Source organism: Schistocerca gregaria, chromosome 3 (genome assembly GCF_023897955.1).
Source record: "Schistocerca gregaria isolate iqSchGreg1 chromosome 3, iqSchGreg1.2, whole genome shotgun sequence".
NCBI classification, from domain to species: Eukaryota; Metazoa; Arthropoda; class Insecta; order Orthoptera; family Acrididae; genus Schistocerca; species Schistocerca gregaria.
In genome coordinates this window covers 433,158,760-433,180,164 of record NC_064922.1, presented here as the reverse complement: position 1 = coordinate 433,180,164, position 21,405 = coordinate 433,158,760, and the positions used below count along the sequence as shown (strand labels likewise).

Sequence of the window (21,405 nt, the reverse complement as noted above, 5' to 3'; positions counted from 1 at the left end):
CATACAAGAAGCTATTTTGAGTCTTATGTTTATTCTTCCTGTCTAGATGAAGACAGTGACTTGTTCTTCTGCTATAGTTATGAAAACTGCTATTTGTGCTATAATTTTCTATATTTTTCTTGATGTACCCTATGGTTTGGAATATAAATTCACAAGGAACACTTAGAATTTCTAACATTTTGAAAAGTTCTCTGCAATGGACCCACTTAATGCTTTTTGTTATAATTGTTACTGCTCTCTTTAACATTTTAAATACTATTTGAAAATTCTGTTTCCCCAGAAAATAATACAATAACTGATTAGTGAATGAACATAACTAAGGTATATAGTTCTTAAACATTCACTACTGCATGCGGATACAAGGGCTCTAAGGACATAACATGTTGTGGATATCTTTTTTGAGAGCTTCATAGCATGTTCATTCCACTTCATTTGGCTGTCAATGTGCAACCCTAAGAATTTTGTTGTAGGTACATCACCTATGGAGATGTTATCTAGTTTAAATTTAAGGGACTCTGTTTTCTGTTCATTCTAAAGGATGTTGTATTAGTTTTCTTTATGTTGAGAGTTACTTTGTTTTCCTGAGACCATTTGTGAACATCCCTCAGCGCTACAGTGTACATGTCAGTGACATAATGATCATCACTGAAGTTCAAATTACTCTTACACTCTTTAGGGCAACCTTAAGTATCTAAATGGTCAATACTGTTGAACAAGCAGACAGGTACCTAATGTTTCATTAGTAATCGTACTCACCATGATGATATTAGGTGTGTTAATTCAGACTGTTTTGTCTATCGGTGTTAGCTTAACAGTGATAACGTATTGTTGTAATGTTGAAGGAGTCAGTTCTCAAGTTATTGGACACTTTAACAGTGGCAATATGGTACATGATGGCCTTTACGGGCACAAGGCATACTGAAATCCAAAATATTGAGTTGAACAGTGGCAATATGGTACATGATGGCCATTTACAGGCACAAGGCATACTGAAATCCAAAATATTGAGTTGAAAGCTAGTAGCACTGTGGTGAAACCAGCCAGTAATGTTGTCATAAGTAAAATTGCATAGACCACTACAGCTACATGAAAAAGAAGTAACATCCTTAACACTTCTACCAAAACTAAGCACATTCCAGATGGCCATATGTATCAGTATAATAATTCTTTCCCAACAGCTTGTTCATTAATTATTCCTGGAGCACTAAAGTACATTTATCAGCTGGTGTGCTTAAATTTCTGAAAACAGTTCACCACAACCAAATGGTTAGTATTACTGATTTAGACAAACTACAAAGTAAAAATTTTGCACATATCATTTGTTGTAAGGTGGCGGGGGCCACAAAATACTTATGTGAATCTTTCAGTTGAATAGGAAGTGATGTGGGATTTTTCAGGTCTACAGACTCTTTGACTTGCAAGTGGTTTTGTGCAAGGGAATAAGTCAGTGACAGGATCTAGCCAAGGTGTATAAGGTCTCTGTAGTAGGAGACAATGCAGAAAGACTCAGGTATCAGGCAAGGGAGATAGAAATGAAAAAATGAGCTTCTGGGTTCGTACCTTGGTCCGATTTTATAGCTTCTTCCCAAGTTTACATGATCATGTTGAAGATCTGACACTGGATCATAATTTTCAATGAGCATAGAGTGTAGGTGAGGCTTACTAGATGATAAAATTTCTATAACAAGTAGCCTGCTTGTCCTATCACTTTCACTTGAATCATGAAAAGGAGACAGTTTCTTATTGCTCTAATCAAACCCTCTGGTTCCGTTAAGTCATACTGTAAGTAACAATAGGTATCTGTAACCCATGATAGACTAACTGTTCACAGTCCAGAGGTATGTACAGGCAAGAATGAAAGTCATTCTCAGGGTACAAGCTTAACTGAATGGATTCTTTCACACAGATAATTTTGTGCTGTTGGCTGACAGACACCTGAGGCTTGTCTACCAGCAGGAACTCTCAAACTGTTTAAATCTGCCCTGTTTGTCAACTTGTGCCCTCATTTATGTTGTGTTGGAGGGTTTTGCTTATAGGTGGTACATAAATGTGTGACTTTTCCCCCACAATTTGCAATCATCCAGCTTGAAATCGACAGTTTCTTAAGCTTGCAGCCTCATGTTGGTCTGGTGATAGTGTTAAGCATTGTACATCCCCATTTAGGTTTCTGGGCTCAAGGGCTAAACGTGTTAAAATTCTTGCCAAAATGATTTTTGTCTTTTTCCCTTTTTTTCTCAATCCCTTCATGGTTTGGTCATTAAATCTACATCTACTTCTAGTTCGGTTCCTGTCATTCTGTAGTTTTCATAGGCAGTAGGTTACAGCTATTTTAATGTTTGTAGACATTTATTTTGTAAAAATGTTTTAGTTTTGTTTTGAATAAATTCCATTTTGTGTTCTTATGAATCCTGAAAATTTGCTGAACTTCTACTGCATAAGCTACTAGATTAGCGCTCCTACAGGAAAGGAATGTAGGAGTAGAGGTATTGTCAGAAATGGAGCTGAAAGGGTGGGTAGTGGGTAATGCTTGGATAAATTAGTTGATAGTGCTTACCTGTGAAAGGGAAAGTTCTCAGGGTAAAGTCCCTGTCTGGAATGCAACTTTAATCAGCTGGAAAGCTTCAGATCAGTGCACACTCCACTGCTGAGTGAAAATTGTTTCTGGAGGCAATTGCCGGCTGGGGTGTCCGAGTGGTTCTAGGCACTACAGTCTGGAACCGCACAACCACTACAGTCGCAGGTTCGAATCCTGCCTTGGGGATGGATGTGTGTGATGTCCTTAGATTAGTTAGGTTTAAGTAGTTCTACGTTCTAGGGGACTGATGACCTCAGAAGTTAAGACCCATAGTGCGCAGAGCCATTTTTTTTTTGGAGGCAATTAACAAGCTTACAACAAGCATGTAAATGTGTACATCCTGAAATCAGTACAAAAATTACTGGGCTGTTTTAGCAAAGCATCGTCAAAAATAAAAACATATTGTATTAATACACTGAAGGTATTGTATATTATTTATATTATGTGATGAAATCAGTAAGTACATCAATCGGTCCTTCAAAAAGATTCATCAATGCAGTGGGAGGAGAAAGCCATAAACAAATCACTTAGACTCCTCTTCAAAGTGTGTTTTGTCAATACAATCAAGTTCTTTTGATTGCAGCCAAGTTATGGGATGTGTGTTAATGTATAATAGATACCATATTTGATCAACATGAGTAAATTTGGTCTTATGAAGAGCAGATAAAAGAACACTACCACATTCAGATAACACTTGTACAATGAACAAGGGTGACCACCTGTGATGTGACCCATTTTGTAGGCAAGCTGATGGGCAATGAGACCTTCTCAAGTAGTGGTTAAGCTAGTGAGAAGAAGTGGACAAGATGTGGTGGACCACATGATTTGACAATATACTAAAGATTCAAAGAAGCTCTGTTCAGAGCAAGATAGAGGTAATCTGGCAATTGCCTCCGCATAAATACTGGAGTACTTCACATGTACCAATGATGGGAAGAGATGAGGAAGGTTGAAAAGTGTCAGCAGTCACCAAAGACTAGTCAACATGAATAAGGCATTGTAGTCACAGGAGGAGACAACAGGGAATATGACAACATAGTGGATGGTAGACAATGGGAGGTTAAGTTGCAACATTAAACACCACAACTGAGTGGAGATGCACAGCTGTGTGCCAAGCTCCTGGGGATGATTATATTTATAGCATGGTAAAATAAAGTGTCAATGCCAACAGCTTTCACCAGTGTTCTCGGAAATGCCGCTATTTGTAAGATGAATACCAGAGTCATTCACAATAACCATCTGAAATAAATTAGTGCTTGGGTAATACTTGCCCCTCCCCCTAACCATTTTATGAAATGAACAGTTTCAAACAAATAATCCCTAAATAATTTGGAAGTAGTACATGCAAGCAGCACACAAATTGACCAGCTTCCCCGTAAGGAATTAAGAGACAATAAGCATTTTGTTGCTGTTTGTTGTTGTTGTTGTTGTTGCTGCTGCTGCTGCTGCTGCTGTTGCTGTTGTGTCTTCAGTCCTGAGACTGGTTTGATGCAGCTCTCCATGCTACTCTATCCTGTGCAAGCTTCTTCATCTCCCAGTACCTACTGCAACCTACACCCTTCTGAATCTGCTTAGTGTATACTTATATGATTACCCATCTAATCTTCAGCTTTCTTCTTCAGCACCACATTTCGAAAGTTTCTATTCTCTTCTTGTCCAAACTATTTGTCATCCATGTTTCACTTCCATACATAGCTACAATCCATACAAATACTTTCAGAAACGACTTCCTGACACTTAAATCTATACTCGATGTTTACAAATTTCTCTTCTTCAGAAACGCTTTCCTTGCCATTGACAGTCTACATTTTATATCCTCTCTCGTTGGACCATCATCAGTTATTTTGCTCCCCAAATAGCAAAACTCCTTCACTAATTTAAGTGTCTCATTTCCTAATCTAATTCCCTCAGCATCACCTGACTTAATTTGACTAGATTCCATTATCCTCGTTTTGCTTTTGTTGATGTTCATGTTATATCCTTTTAAGACACTATCCATTCTGTTTAACTGCTCTTCCAAGTCCTTTGCTGTCTCTGACAGAATTACAATGTTATCAGCAAACCTCAAAGTTTTTATATCTTCTCCATGTTTTTAATACCTACTCCATAAGGATGTAAATATCAAAAGCCAAAAGAAATTCACATGGTGACTTCAACCAAAATTTTTAGTCAGATGGTTGAGGTAAAAACTTACCTATGAGCCTTCCTACAACTGTTTAATGTGCTTATGATAGTATATCTGCCCATAAGATAAATGATACTTGATTTACTTTGTTAGATAGTTGCCATTAACAGACATAACAGCTTCTATCTAGCAACAGTATTGTGTTCAGATGTATGTTGGCACTCTCTCCTCCTGATTTTATTGAATGGCTTTGCAATGCAAAAATTAGCCCATATTATATAGTTTTCTTTATTTAGTCATAGACAGTACTATTTCATTATATCAGAAAAAGTATTACTAGTGTGGTACATGTATTATATAATACACAGTAATAAATGCCATGTTATTTACAGATCTGTGAAATGGGTAACCTGCACTACAGTAACTGGTATTTTGTGCCATTAACTTTTAGGTTCTGGTTATAAAATATGTGCTGCTTTCTCCCCTTGGCCTGAGCAGCCATTATGTCACTTCCTGCAAACTCATATAAAGAAGTTCTAAAGAGAGCTGATTAAAATTATAAAAAATATGGTCATCAAACCTATAATTCTATGGGAAGTCCAGCATGACCTAACAAAAATACGGAAAGAGTAGATCATCACTCACTACATGGAAGAGGCATTGATCCGTTTGAGAACAGAACACTCATGGTGCTGGTGCCTGCAATTGTCTCCAACAAGAGCAGCAATTTGCTGTGGTGTTCGGTGAGGTGAGGAGGAGGTGTGGGGTGTGTAGAAGAAGAGATGGCAGGGTTGGGGTGGTGGAAGATGACCTGCTGCCCATGGAAGCATGCAGGGACATGGTGAGGGCAGGATATGGCTGCTAGATGCAGTGACAAGATAATATTCTAGGGGATGGGAGGGGGCAGTTGTAGAATGGGAGAGGGAAAGGTTAAGGGAAGAGGAGAGAAGTGGAGAAGGGGAAAAGACTATTGAGTGTGTTGGTTCAACAGAAGGGGTGTGGGTGGTGTTCAACAGGGAGCAAGGAAGGCGATAAGTTGATGGAGGAAAGGGACTAGTGAAGGCTGAGGCAAGGGAAGTTCTGGGAATGAAGACAATGTTGTAGGAGAGTTCAAATCTGTGCATTTCAGAAAAGCTGATATTGCTGGGAAGAATTCAGAAGGGGCATGGGTTGTGAAACAGACATAAACTGAAGCACATTGTTTGGTAGCATGTTCAGCAGCTAGATGGTCATGCTACCTCTTTGCTGCAGTTTGGCAGTGGCCATTTGTGCAGTCAGTCAGTTGTTAGTTGTCATTCCCATGTAGAAAGTGACACAGTATTTCCATGCTTAGTTTGTAAACCATATCCTATGTGCTTTTTAAAGTCCCTGCACCATTTGAGGATGTGCTGAATCGACATGCACTCTTCATGATAAACCCCAGTCAGTTGTCAATGAATCTCCATGGGTGGTAACTTCCTTGTGTGGAGAACCTCAATCACTGATCGAACCTCACACTTGGCGGGAGCGGCGATAAACATTTCCATCTTTGATGGCCACCAAGCCAACACTGAGTGACATAGCAAATCACAGAAAGGTGGGCTCGAGAGTGTGAGAACCACTGCGCATGGCACTGTTGTCAGATTTAGCCTAGTACCTTCCCTTGAGGCTGTAGCTCATTGGGAACCTTACTTTTGGTACAACCCTCCTATAAAAATCTAGTATATTAAGTTTTATAACATGCCTTGCATTTGGAAATGATTATGATACATAATGTTATAATACAAATATTTTCTTATCTTTGGATTATTTAATTTTTTCTGCTGTTTGTTCAGTGCACTGATGGGATAACCAGTGATCTTCATTGTTTATGTACTTCATGTTTATTTTCACACACTTCCCGTGTTACCAATACTTATATTCCACGCACAAGACGCCCCTAATTCCTATTTTATGGGCAGTTTTTGCACACATTCCAATTACTTGTTAATTTAAATCATTGCATGTGCACACAAATCACTTCTATGTAGTGACTTCTTGAGTTGCTTTATTTATTTCCTAAAAAACAGTTAGTATTCCACTAAGTATATAATCAAATGTAAATTACCTACAAAAAAGTAGGTATTAAAAGTTTCTGTAGTTTTTTGGCCTGTTCTTTATTTATTTTCAAATCAATTTTCCAAATTCATTTTCCCAGTCTCATTGTTTGCTATGTTGTATATAGTTTTTTTAGCTTGCACAGGATAGAGTAGCATGGAGAGCTGCATCAAACCAGTCTCAGGACTGAAGACCACAACAACACCATATAGTTCTTACATTAATGTTATGATGTGTTTTTCTTTCTTTCTTTCTTTCTTCTTCTTCTTGCCTTTTTTTTCTTTTAAAGGAAATGAAATATATATATTTTGTTGTTCTGATGATTTTGCTTCAAATTTTAAAATTGTGTCAATATTTTCAAAGCTATATACACAAATAAGCAACTAATCTGAGAAAAACAAGTTCCTATGTAACAATCAGTTTGGTTTTAGCAAGGGCAGAAAAACAACAGCAGCCATTTTGGAAATGGTGTACCAAACTTGAACAGCTCACGAAGACAAAAGCATGGTATCTCTGCTATTATGTGATCCAATCAAAGCATTAGATTGCATTTCCTGTTGACATACTACCAAGGAAGGTGGAGTTTTATGGTGTGTATGGTAGCACATTAAATGTAATGTATTCTTATTTAAGCAACAGAAAACAATTTGTCTCAGAAATATAAATTCCTCTTTGATGGAAACCAGTAGAGAAGTCCCCGAAGGATCTATTCTTAGACCCTTCTTCATTAGAGCAATCAATGATTTACCTAATAATATAGCTCACTATCATATGTTTATGCCGATGATACGACACTACTTACGATGTGTTGAAGGCTTTCAGATCTGAATAGGATAGCAAAAGAAACTGTTGATATGGCCTGTGACTAATTTGAATCTAATACTTCTGTGTAATCCTAATACAGGGTGCGTACGACCTGGGACAACCAGGAGATCTGGGAAAAACCCAGGAATTTTTTCATTCGGGAGAAAACTGGGAAAAACTTGGAAATTTTTTTAGAATTCCAGGAATTTTTCATTGTTTTAGTTTCTGGTTAATTTTTTGTAATTTTGACTGGGAAGAACTGAAACTCTACCAAAGGATATTGCTGTATCCCCATTCTGCAGAATAAAACTTCAACAATAAAACATAAATGAGAGAAAAAAACGAAAATAACTTGAATTGCAAAGGAAATGCGAGACGACGACACACAGTGCTCATGCAAGCTGCTGCCAACAGCACAATGTGTCAAAGGCTTTAGGAAGACTATGCAATGCTTCATAAAAACAAATTGCCTCCGATGAGCATGAAGTCACAACTGATTACATTAGATTCGTTTTAGCAGTTACGAGCAGGCACATGCACAGTTGAGTTGTGTTTGAGTAGCAGATTCTCCCACTTCTGGCTACAGAAAAGTGGCTGTTGGCTGTGCAAGCAGCCACAGCAAGCAACTAGATGCTACCGGGAAAAGCGGGCACCATATTGATATTCCTGTGTGGGGGGGGGGGGGGGGGGGGAAACTTGTTTTACAAAGCGCCTAGCATCCCGCACATTTTGGTCTATCAATTATTCATACGGTTTTGAAATGCATCCCTGTAGATTTTTGAACACATTCTAAGTTGATTTCTGAATGAATCATAAGTTGATTTTTGAATGTGTGCATAGTGTGAATGATGTCTCTGTTAGGAGAATCATCGTCACATCTAGAAATAAACTTTCTGCAGACAAAAGGGGACATGGCTATACGAGCTGAGCGGAGTAAAGACGAACGGATGAACGCCAGTTGCCTATGTGGTTGATTGGGTTTGCAATTATTCAGCTTTGTTATAAATACTAGCAAAATCCATAGATTCATAGTACCAGAATGGAAATAAACGACTAACAGGAATAACAGGTGAGAAAGATTACATATTATCTTCTTGGTGTATCCAAGAAAATGAAAATTTGACATAAAATTTTTTGCCAGATTGCTACACTAGTAAGGACCAGTTTTACAGTCCCTGGCTAGCAGCAAATTAAGTTCTGTCCTGGAAGTAATGTGGAAAACGTGTCGTATGAATATGTAACAATGCCTAATCGGAGAACAATTGTGGGATAACTAACCTGTGATCTGGCAGGGTTTGTGACTTTAATCGGCGAACAAATTTTGACAATGGCAGAAATAGCTACAGAATTCTTGATGACAAGATTGTTTTTAAGAAAGAGGAAGGAGAAGAAATGGGGACATCACACAAATTATGCAAGTATAAGACAATTCCAAATTTGTATAAAAATTTTGTAATACTACTTTTCAATCTTATGCTTGAGAAACTGGTGTATATTAATGAAATGTGAAACTATTTCCTAACATAGTTTTTTGCTTGCAGTAGGCTTTATAGGCATTTGATATTGGTACTTTGTGAATTACATTCTGTCATGTTATAAAAATGACCATTTGTGCCAAAACAGTCTCGTTTATTTGGTGTGTGTTACAAAATTGCAGCAATATTAGAAAGGCCTATTTTGTTTTATCTAGCAGATAGTGACAAAACAGACATAATCAGATTGAGAAACCACACCAGTCTTGGGTATTATTTGTATTAACAGCTTTTTCGGTACTAGATAACGACATTTCGATTTTTCATGTAGCAAAATATTTGATGAGGTAATAGATTCTTTCACAGAAAGGAAAGCATGCCATGTAAAGCAGTAGCAAGATTAGAGAAAAAAATGCTAGGAGCTAAGGACTGAAGAAATGTGAAGTTGTCTCTTGTCTTTATTGGTTTTATGTATCCTATATTTAATTTTATGTCACACAAAACAGCAACTTATTAGCTAATAGACAATAGAGAGTGCTAATTTTCTGAAGAGTTCTTGTTCTCCCAATTACAAATAATCCCTTTTTTAAAAAAAAGAAAAAGGGGGGGGGGGGGGGGGGGGGCAGGCTGGGTGCAAGAGAGGCACCACAGGGCATTTCAGTTTCCATTGACCTGTGTAGGTTTGATGGCATCCATTACAAAATATACACGTTTCAATTCCACAGAGTGAAATACAGTGACATGCTATGGAAGAATGCTATATCAAGAGGTGTGGCACTGCACTTTGGTACACTTAAGACCAAATAAGATGTCTTACATTTCCTCGAACACTTATGTTTTATGTTTCAGACTTTTCAGAAAGATGTGCGCTACAAGATGAACATATTTTTGAAAATTTGATCTTTTTAGTATTGCCCCAGTTCTCAAATATCGTAGACCTGGGGCTGATGCACAGAGTGGGTAGCCTCCACGTGACCCGAGTTTATGTTTAGTGATCTTGCGCTGGTTCCCCTTCATTTACTCAAGTCTAATGAAAACAAAACGAATATCTGTGGCCGGGAGCTATAAAGTGAATTAAAACACAAAAAATGTTCAAATGTGTGTCGAAATCTTATGGGACTTAAGGGCTGAGGTCATTAGTCCCTAAGCTTACACACTATTTAACCTAAATTATCCTAAGGACAAACACAGATACCCATGCCCGAGGGAGGACTCGAACCTCTGCCGGGACCAGCTGCACAGTCCATGACTGCAGTGCCTTACAAATAAAAATACATTCACATAATTAAAGAAAGTTAAAATATGTTATTAGTTTCAGGATTTATTTTATTTTCACCTTTCTGACAGTCAAACATTAATCACCTTGCAGAACAATGAAGTTATTTTTCTCTGTTTGCTAAAGAAATTTGACTTTTATTAACCTTTTCTGCAGATGCAGTATTTGAAACAAAATGCTTAATTCCACAGTACTGGCTAGTTTCAACTGTTTAAGGCATTTCAAGTGCATGTTTTCATCTTCTAACATGTATGGCCTTATGCCACAATAAAGAACCAAACATGATATAATACAGTGCTGGTGCTCCAAGAAAATTTACATCCCGAAAACCACACTGAAAAGCTTACTATCAGGTCGAGGTCTACTTCATTGAGAATCTAGACATATGAATGTGCAGTTAAAAAAAAAAAAAATTGGTTTGAATGGCTCTGAGCACTATGGGAGTTAACATCTAAGGTCATCAGTCCCCTAGAACTTAGAACTACTTAAACCTAACGACATCACACACATCCATGCCTGTGGCAGGATTCAAACCTGCGACTGTAGCACTTGCGCGGTTCCGGACTGAAGCACCTAGAATCACTCAGCCACCGCAGCCAGCGTGCACCTTTCGCATGCACTTTAAATGTGCACATTTTAGTATGCTTCACGAAATTCCGATGCTCATGCAGTATTCTCTAATGTCTTGTTTCTTTTATGACATAATGTATGATCTTTTAATGTTTTACACATACGTAATAATGGGCTTCCTACGTCATGGTAGCTGTGCAAGTGCGGTGTTGCCTGTTATCTGCGCTCTCTCGCAACTGCTGACACAAACCTATTTTTAACAGGTTGCAGGAAAATATTGCGAATGGTGGTTTGAAAAGGATTACTTTCAGAGTAAATATCCTTTTATGTAACTTGAACTATGTGCAGTAATGTACCATGAATTTCTTAAATCAAAGAGTGTTTGACTCTCATTTAAAAATCAACTCTTTGATGACAAGCCATTTAGAAGAATTTTGAACCCTGAAGGTCAGACATTTATGTCATTAAAAATTTTACTGGCACATTTGTGTTGATATATCTTAAAGTGTAACATGTGCCAAAAAGATCAACATTATATGCAAAAGCTTAGCTTCTCTTGCAGCTAATTGACCTTCGAGACCAATTTTGTGTGTGACAGTTTTGCATTTCTTGTAACAACACTATGTATATTAATTAAACTATTAACTTTCCCTGTTTATGTGTTGGTGCTACTTAACAATGATATTTCTCTTTAGTTGACTACATCACATGTCCTGTGCTCTGAATATTCGCTGTCATTGGCTAGTGAGGTAATGCGACATGAGCTATGACTAGCTTACGAAAGTGCATCACAATCTTGATTTCAATTATTTGGAAAGTAGCATGTGGTGGTTGGTGGAATTTCAATTTATACTTTTGTAATACAAAAATATGCAGCATACATGTTGCTGCACATCAAAGATATTTCCAAGACATGTCTTTTTCCCTAAGTTTCGTTATGTAAAGTACCGGGAAACTCTACGCGCACGTATAAAATCGTGACCATTCAAAGGATTGATAAGTTTTGCAGTTCTGAGGGAAATTATACTGTCTCTTAACACGGAAAAATTGTGTTTTCCCCTGGGAGAAAGTGTATTTTTAACCGGGAAATCCAGGAAAAATCTACGAATTTTTTTCCTTGTCCGTGTATACACCCTGCAATAAAACCCAATAACTCTTAATGGGAGTGTCAAATAAAGTAGAAAATAAATCACTAAAGCTTTTAGGTGTTTGCATTGACTCCAAATTCCACTGGAACATATCAATCATCTGCACGAAAATATATCTCAGGGTGTCATACCTAATTTTCAAACTTAGGGATTTAGTGAGCTTATATTACCTAAGGGTGATGTACTCAGGACTTTTACTGTTATGTACTTGTATGTCATAAGATCTGATTGTATGTGAATGATCCCCTCACATCAAGAATATTTTAAAAATAGAATAGAGGTCCTGTGCATAATGTGTCACATGGAGCACTGTCATCCTCTTTTTTGCTAGGACCAGAGTACTCAACAAAAGTGCATGCGTGTGTGCAAGCAAAGTGGTACAGCTGCATATCAGATAACCCATTTTATCATATTAAAGAATTCTTTGAGGTGCCTCTGGAGAATATTAGCATTTAACAAAGTTTCCTATAGTTTATTATATTATTGTGTGTTGTGTTTACATTTTGTGTACTTACGTTTCTGCAGTTCATACAATTAGGTCCTGTATGCTCTACCCCAATGCTGTTGCACAGGGTTTGTACTATACTGTATTACACTATAACGTACGGGCACTAGCTTTTTGAAATTTTCCTGTGGTCTACTTTATTATTGCTGTGTTCAATATATGTGGTATAGTTAACTAACACTAACCTACTTTATTTTTAAAGTACCCATATGTGTTACTACATTCTGTTTTATGTTACAGTGATGAAACTGATTTCATGGAAAATGATCAATGGTGTACAAAAATGTTTGATTCCTGAATTCAGTTTTTAATGAGATTTAATCCTTCATTATCTGTATCACTTGATAATAAGTAGATTTTTAAATTTTTATGATTTTTTGATTACATTTATAAACATTTAAGACATGTTGGCAGTTTTTGCATCAGTTTGAAATCTAATGAAGACAGGACTGAATATTTGTGCAGCACTTCCAGACAGTACAACGTAATGTAACTCAATCATCTGCAAAAGTCTCATGTTATAAGTATTACCTGACAAGTCATTAATATGATGGACCATGGCGGTTTATTTATCCTGGGTTATATTACATTTGATTAAATAGAATATCTTGAAATGTGGTGAGGAGGAATAGCTCCACTTCATCAGATTTCACTTCTACCATAAACACTGAATACTTTACTCTGCAGCAGAGTGAGTGCTGCTCTGATACTTCCTAATTAAAACTAATTTCTGGACTGGAACATGGACCAGGAACATTGACTTCTGTTTGTTATATTCCTACCTACTGAGCTATGCAGGCATGGTACTTAAAGTACACTCTAATCTGCCAAGACAGTTCATAAATAGGCCTACTACTTTTTCAAAATGTTTGTGACCAGTAGAGTCAGTTAATATGTTAAATATGAAATTGAATTTCTGCAATGAAAATGTGGTGGTACCTTGATAAATTATGTTCTGCAGGTATCTACCTGAATCTCCTCGATGGTATATTAGCAAGGGCCATCCAGAAGAGGCTCTCAAGGTTCTTCAACATATTGCTAATGTAAATGGCAAGCCAGTATCACAAGATATGTTCAGCAAGCTGACTATATTGTCTCAACAAAGAAGTCCAAACATGAGTGTGAAAACTATCTTCACCAACAAAAACCTATTCAAGAATACTGTTCTTTTAATGTGTGGCAAGTATGTACCTTAAGCTTATGTAGGTTCTGCAATCCTCAGTTACCATATGTATGCAAAAGACACTATTGCACAAAACATTTCTTACTGCGCATAAGCAAATTCATTTAAAATTGATGATATTGTCATTATACGGGATTATATGATGAAAGTAGGAGTCAACATTTCAATGATGGTTATGTACAGTTATAACATACTAAGTAAATGAAACACCCACAGAAAATCTCATATTTTATCTTCTCTATCACCATCCACTTCAAATTCCTTCCATTGTCATTACTGAATTGACATTTCTAAGATACAGCAGGATGTGTCCCATCATATGATCCCTTATTTTACTGAAAGTGTGTCACAAATTTCTTTTCAATGGTTTGATTCAGTTCATTATTTTTACTCAAACTACCCATCTAATCTTCAGCATTCTTCTATAGCACCACATTTCAAAAGCTTCTTATCTCTTCCTGTCTGCTTGTCTGAAATGCATATTATACATATTTCACTTCTATATGAAGCTACACTCCACACATATGCCATCAGAAGATACTCTCTAACATTTAAATTGCTATTATATCTTGGTAAATTTCTCTCCTTTAAAAATGCTTCCCACAGTATTGTCAATATGAAATTTACATCATCTCTAGTTCGGTCATCATCAGTATTGGTTCTGTTTTTCCCCAAATAACAAACCTGATTTACGGATTTCACTGTCTAATTTCCTAATTCAATCCCCTTAGCATCACCTGAATTAATTTGGCTGCATTCTTTTAGCCTTATTCTACTTTTGCTCTTTTTCATATTACATTTTCAAGGCACTAATCACTCCATTCAACAATTCTTCCAAGTCCTTTGCTATCTGACTGAATCACATATTCTTCAGCAAACCTTAGACTTTTTATTTCTTCTACGTATCTATACAGCTGTACTCTGCAGGCAATCTTAAGGTCTGTGGTGGTGGGTACTAACTGTGTCACTACCACTTCCCCCTTGTCATGTTTGCCATGAATGGTTCATAGCAAGAAAGATGAGAGAGAAGCCTACGTGTAAGCCCAAGTTTTTCTAATTTCACCTTCATAGTTGAACCTGAGTTGAAACAAGGCCCCCGGAGTAGACAAAATTCCATTGGAACTACTGACAGCCATGGGAGAGCCAGGCCTGAGAAAACTCTACCATCTGGTGAGCAAGATGTATGAGACAGGCGAAATACCCTCAGACTTCAAGAAGAATATAATAATTCCAATCCCAAAGAAAGCAGGTGTTGACAAGTGTGAAAATTACTGAAATGTCAGTTTAATAAGTCACAGTTGCAAAATACTAATGCGAATTCTTTACAGACGAATGGAAAAAGTGGTAGAACCCGACCTCAGGGAAGATCAGTTCAGATTCCGTAGAAATGTTGGAACACGTGAGGCAATACTGACCCTATGACTTATCTTAGAAGCTAGATTAAGGAAGGGCAAACCTACGTTTCTAGCATTTGTAGACTTAGAGAAAGCTTTTGACAATGTTGACTGGAATACTCTCTTTCAAATTCTGAAGAAGAAATAAAAACTTTGAGGTTCGCCGATGACATCGTAATTCTGTCAGAGGCAGCAAAGGAGTTGGAAGAGCAGTTGAACGGAATGTATCGTGTCTTGAAAGGAGGATATAAGATGAACATCAACAAAAGCAAAATGAGGATAATGGAATGTAGTCGAATTAAGTCAGGTGATGCTGAGGGAATCAGATTAGGAAATGAGACACTTAAAGTAGTAAAGGAGTTTTACTATTTGGTGAGCAAAATAACTGATGATGGTTGAAGTGGAGGGGATATAAAATGTAGATTGGCAATGGCAAGGAAAGTGTTTCTGAAGAAGAGAAATTTGTTAACATGGAGTATAGATTTAAGTGTCAGGAAGTCGTTTCTGAAAGTATTTGTATGGAGTGTAGCCATTTATGGAAGTGAATCATGGATGATAAATAGTTTGGACAAGAAGAGAATAGAAGCTTTCAAAATGTGGTGCTACAGAAGAATGCTGAAGATTAGATGGGTAGATCACATAACTAATGAGGAAGTATTGAATAGGATTGGGGAGAAGAGAAGTTTGTGGCGCAACTTGACCAGAAGAAGGGATCGGTTGGTAGGACATGTTCTGAGGCTTCAAGGGATCACCAATTTCATATTGGAGGGCAGCATGGAGGGTAAAAATCGTAGAGGGAGACCAAGAGATGACTACACTAAGCAGATTCAGAAGGATGTAGGTTGCAGTAGGTACTGGGAGATGAAGCAGCTTGCACAGGTTACAGTAGCATGGAGAGCTGCATCAAACCAGTCTCAAGAATGAAGGCCACAACAAGTATTTTCATTAGCTTCACATAAGAGTAAGCAATATAATGTTCAACTCTTCTGGGAATTTATCATTTCTGAACTTTAATAGTATACCACACCATGATAGAGAATGTCTCTTGCAGTGTCTACCTCTGGAGTTGTCTGAATATCTCTGTGATGCTTTTGCTTTTCGTTTCACTTAAATAAACCTGTAAAGGAACATTGCTTTTTTTGGGATCTTCTCCATTTCCCCTTTAAATCCTATTTGATGCGGAGCACTGACTCACTAGAAATATTAAAGTATTTGTTGAATGAGGCTTTTGTAAGCTATCGCCTTTGTGGGTGTACTATATTTCTCAAAGAATCTTCCTATGAATCTTGTTGTGACGTGCTCTTACCTTCATATAGTTTTATATGTTTGTTCCACTCTGAACTATGCCATATGCAAACTCATTGAGATTGCGTGCATGTGACTGCTTCCAATGATTGTTCTACAATCAAATATAATCATACAGCAATGGGGCCTTCTGCCAATTAAACACAATGCATTAAATTTATTTTATGTTAAGGGCCAACTGGCACCCCTTGCCCAACATGAGAGATATGCTGAAGCACCAAAAAAGTGGTAAAGGCATGAGCATTCAAATACAGAGATATGTAAACCGGCATAATATGGTGCTGATGTCAGCAACACCTATATAAGACAACAAGTGTCTGGCACAGTTGTTAGGTCAGTTATTGCTGCTATAATGGCAGGTTATCAAGATTTAAGTGAGTTTGAACATTGTGTTAGCCAGCACATGAGCATCTCTGAGGTAATGATGAAGTGAGGATTTTCCCATAGGACTGTTTCATGAATGTACCATGACTATCAGGAATCTGGTGAAACATCAAATCTCCAAAATTGCTGTGGTTGGGAAAAGATGCTGCAAGAACGGGAGCAATAACAACTGAAAAGAATCACTGAGCATGACAGAGACAACCCTTCTGCAAATTGCTGCAGATTTCAGTGCTGGGCAATCAACAAGTGTCAGTGTATGAACCATTCAACAAAACATCATGAATATGAGCTTCTGGAGCTGAAGGCTCGCTCCTGTACCATTGATGACTGCAAAACACATAGTTTACACTTTTCCAATGCCCATCAACACCATCGGACTGTTGATGACAAGAAACATGTTGCTTAGTCAGAGTCTCATTTGAAATTGTATCAAAGGAATGGACTTGTACAGATATGGAGACAATAACACGAATCCATGGGCCCTGCATGTCAGCAGGGGACTGTTCAAGCTGGTGGACACTCTGTAATGGAGTGGGGCAGTTGGAGTGATATGTGACCCCTGATACATCTAGCTATGACTCTGACAGGTGACATGTACATAATCATCCTGTCTGACCACATTCATGTCCATTATGCTTTCCGATGGACTTTGGAAATTCCAGCTGGACAATGCGACATCCCACCTGTCTAGAATTGCTCCAGGAACACATTTATGAGATTAAACAATTATGCTGGCCACCAAACTCCTGAGACATGATCATTATTGAGCATATTTGGTATGCCTTGGAACTTGCTGTTCAGAAGAGATCTCCACTCCCTCATGCTCTTATGGATAGCCCTGCAGGGTTCATGGTGGCAATTCACTCTAGCACTACTTCAGACATTATCAGAGTCCATGCCAAATCATGTTGAGGCACTTCTGTGTGCTCGTGGGGCCTCTACACTATATTACGTAGATGTACCAGTTTCTTTGGCTCTTCAGAGTATATGCATATGGTTTTAAGCCTCTGCTATGAGCCGCAATCTTTTTCCATTGTTGGGAATACTTCACTCCTCCAGCAACCTGTGGTACACTACTGTTAGAAGAGGAACAAGTTCTGCATATGCTATCTACACTTTTACTGGTATCCCATAAAGTCCAGTAGCCAGTCCTTTTTGAGCAATTTTAGTTTCTTTTCTGTTATATGGTCACTTACTTCATTATCTGATATTTTGTACATGCTTGATGTTACTCAAGTATGTGAGTGATCTAGAATAACATGAAATATAAAGGTAAAAACTTTGACAGTCAGTATAAATAATTGTACCTTTATTTCTGGTGTCTGTTTTGAGCAATCTCAGTTCCCACCATCAGATCTGTGCAATGTATAGATGGGAATTATAATCATAATGAGGTCAGATATGATGGGATGTGGTACATATTTACATAACATTTATCTCTCACACACCCCTTATGCAGATACACCTCAATGAATCTTCATCATCTGTACAATATATTGTCACATCATTCAAAGTCAATCCAGGAACACGAAGAATGTTATACATAAGCCTTTCAAGTATAAAACAAGGTTTACATAAATTGTTGTGCATGATGCACCAGCTATCCAAGCTCATGTTCATACAACAGATGAATGCATACTGAGATTGAGAACTACATAGGTTTTATAAACTACCAACATCTTGTGATATGTACTTTCCTCATTGCGTCTGTTATTTTATCGCTTAACCTTGAATGATCTCCTCTAAGCTTATTTGATACTGCTAAATATTCTACATTGCTCTTGCCATGTATACATGTGATTATATATGTAGTAAGTTAGTACAATTGATGTAAAACCCTTTCTTTTACAATATTTTAACAGATTTAATCACAATTTTTAAAAAAATTGGTTTTTAAAAATCAGTTTGTGTATTCCAGGGATGTAATGTCTCCCTCATGCTTAATATGTTATGATATACTTCTGGCTATTCACATTTCCTGTGCCATCTGGTGGTAGTTGGAAACATCTGTTGCCATTCATGTATTGTGTGCACATGAGCTTGTGTAACTTGTGCTGCATGTATGACATTTTGCATAAACATTGTGGCCATTGGCCATTGGACAGATGGAGGTCAAGCTTCACACATCTGCCACATCAAACCCACCAACAAGCAACAGTACCTCGATTATGACAGCTGCCACAATTTCCATATCAAACGGTCCCTTCCCTACAGCCTAGGTCTTCGTGGCAAACGAATCTGCTCCAGTCCAGAATCCCTGAACCATTACACCAACAACCTGAAAACAGCTTTTGCATCCTGCAATTACCATCTTGACCTGGTACAGAAGCAAATAACCAGAGCCACTTCCTCATCCCCTCAAATCCAGAACCTCCCACAGAAGAACCCCAAAAGTGCCCCACTTGTGACAGGATACTTTCCGGGTCTGGATCAGACTCTGAATGTGGCTCTCCAGCAGGGATACAACTTCCTCAAATCCTGCCCTGAAATGAGATCCATTCCTCATGAAATCCTTCCCACTCCACCAAGAGTGTCTTTTTGTCGTCCACCATACCTTTGTAACCTCTTGGTTCATTCCTACGAAATCCCCAAACCACCTTCCCTACCCTCTGACTCCTACCCTTGTAACTGCCCCTGGTGTAAAACCTGTCCCATGCACCCTTCCACCACCATCTACTCCAGTCCTGTAACCCAGAAGGTGTACACGATCAAAGGCGGAGCCACATGTGAAAGCACCCATGTGATTTACCAACTGACCTGCCTACACTGTGAAGCTTTCTATGTGGGCATGACCAGCAACAAACTGTCCATTCGCATGAATGGACACAGGCAGACAGTGTTTGTTGGTAATGAGGATCACCCTATGGCTAAATATGCCTTGATGCATGGCTAGCACATCTTGGCACAGTGTTACACCGTCGAGGTTATCTGGATACTTCGCACTAACACCAACCTATCAGAACTCTGGAGATGGGAACTTTCCCTTTAGTATATCCTCTCTTCCCATTACCCACCAGGCCTCAACCTCCGCTAATTTCAAGTTGCCGCCGCTCATACCTCACCTGTCATTCAACATCTTTGCCGCTGTACATCTGCCTCGAGTGACATCTCTGCCCAAACTCTTTGCCTTTACATATGTCTCCTTGTGTCTGTATATGTGCAGATGGATATGTGTGTGTGTGTGTGTGTGCGAGTGTATACCTGTCCTTTTTTCCCCCTAAGGTAAGTCTTTCCACTCATGGGATTGGAATGACTGCTTACCCTCTCCGTTAAAACCCACATCCTTTCATCTTTCCCTATCCTTCCCTCTTTCCTGATGAAGCAAACGTGGGTTGTGAAAGCTTGAATTTTGTGTGTGTTTGTGTTTGTTTGTGTGTCTATCAACATACCAATGCTTTTGTTTGGTAAGTTACATAATCTTTGGTTTTTAGATATGTATATACCTGTAGTGATTCTGTACACCTTGGTACATTTTTTGCAGTTTCTCTTTGCAATGCGTACTGACACACTGTCTAATTTTTTATTTCAAGATATTATTTAACACTGTAAGGGCAAATACTGATCAGAAGCCTTTTTAATTTTCTTTTAAAAAGAAACATCTTTATACATTGTGGTAGACTGTTGTACAGTATGGGTCTAGCATTTACAGGTTCTTTGTCTGATAATTTTAGCCTACTTCCTTCTGTATGATAGTCATTTTTTCTTTTTGTATTATGTTTATGATATTCTCCATTTAGCAATGCAGTGCAGTTAGTTTTTAAGTATATAGTTGTTCCAAACCAGGATGTCATATGAGAGGTGCAAATGGGTTAGTCCATAGTACATTGTTTATAGTATGTGTCTGTTGATTCACTTTCACATTTCTCTCATCAGAAATATGTTTGAATCCTATTTTTCTGCAAATGTTACTTATGTAATTCTCCTATGTCATTTACCTATCCACTGCTACACTTAGAAATTTATAGCTGTTGGTCTACAAGCCTGCCAATAATGTTGTCCAAGGTGTGTTTTATGTTTGCATGTATCTGCATATATATGTTGTTTTGTTTCAATTTATGAAGAGATATTTTCACTGAAATAATTGTTTCCACATTTTATATTTAGCAAACTCTTCTTTTGCGGGTCATCTGTTGTAGAACTGGTAACAACAAATGAAATATCATCTGCATACATGACTACACCATCAGCTACTGTTTTGGTCATATCATTGACATTCGGAATGAAAAGCAGTGAACCAAGGATGGAGCCTTCAGGAACCCCATACGCCAGTTTCAAAATTCAAAAAGACATTTGTAATCATGTTTTTCAATTTTTGCTCTTTTTTTCTGCACACTGCTTTCTATTTTCCAAAAATGATTTAATAATGTCTACGCCTTTCCCCCTTGTACCATATAAGTGAAGCTTTTCTAATAGGATGCCACGGTGTACACAATCAAATGCTTTAGATAGGTCCAGGAACATACCACATACTTCCTTCTGTTCATAAAGTGCTTTAGTTAAATGTGTTGTCAATTTAGCTATTGCTATTTAGGTAGATTTGCTCTTTCTGAACCCATGTTCTTCATCATTGAGAATATTGAATGTTTGT

General features: G+C 37.9%; 1 protein-coding gene across 1 annotated transcript in view; it reads left to right on the top strand.

The window, feature by feature from the left end:
- The window catches only part of LOC126354580 (solute carrier family 22 member 6-B-like), an 82,586-nt gene that overhangs the window by 31,660 nt on the left and 29,521 nt on the right, over window positions 1-21,405 (top strand). Inside the window, exon 4 of the mRNA XM_050004326.1 lies at window positions 13,513-13,734. Coding sequence (XP_049860283.1) covers window positions 13,513-13,734 — 222 coding nt within the window. The remainder of the gene's footprint in view (window positions 1-13,512; window positions 13,735-21,405) is intronic.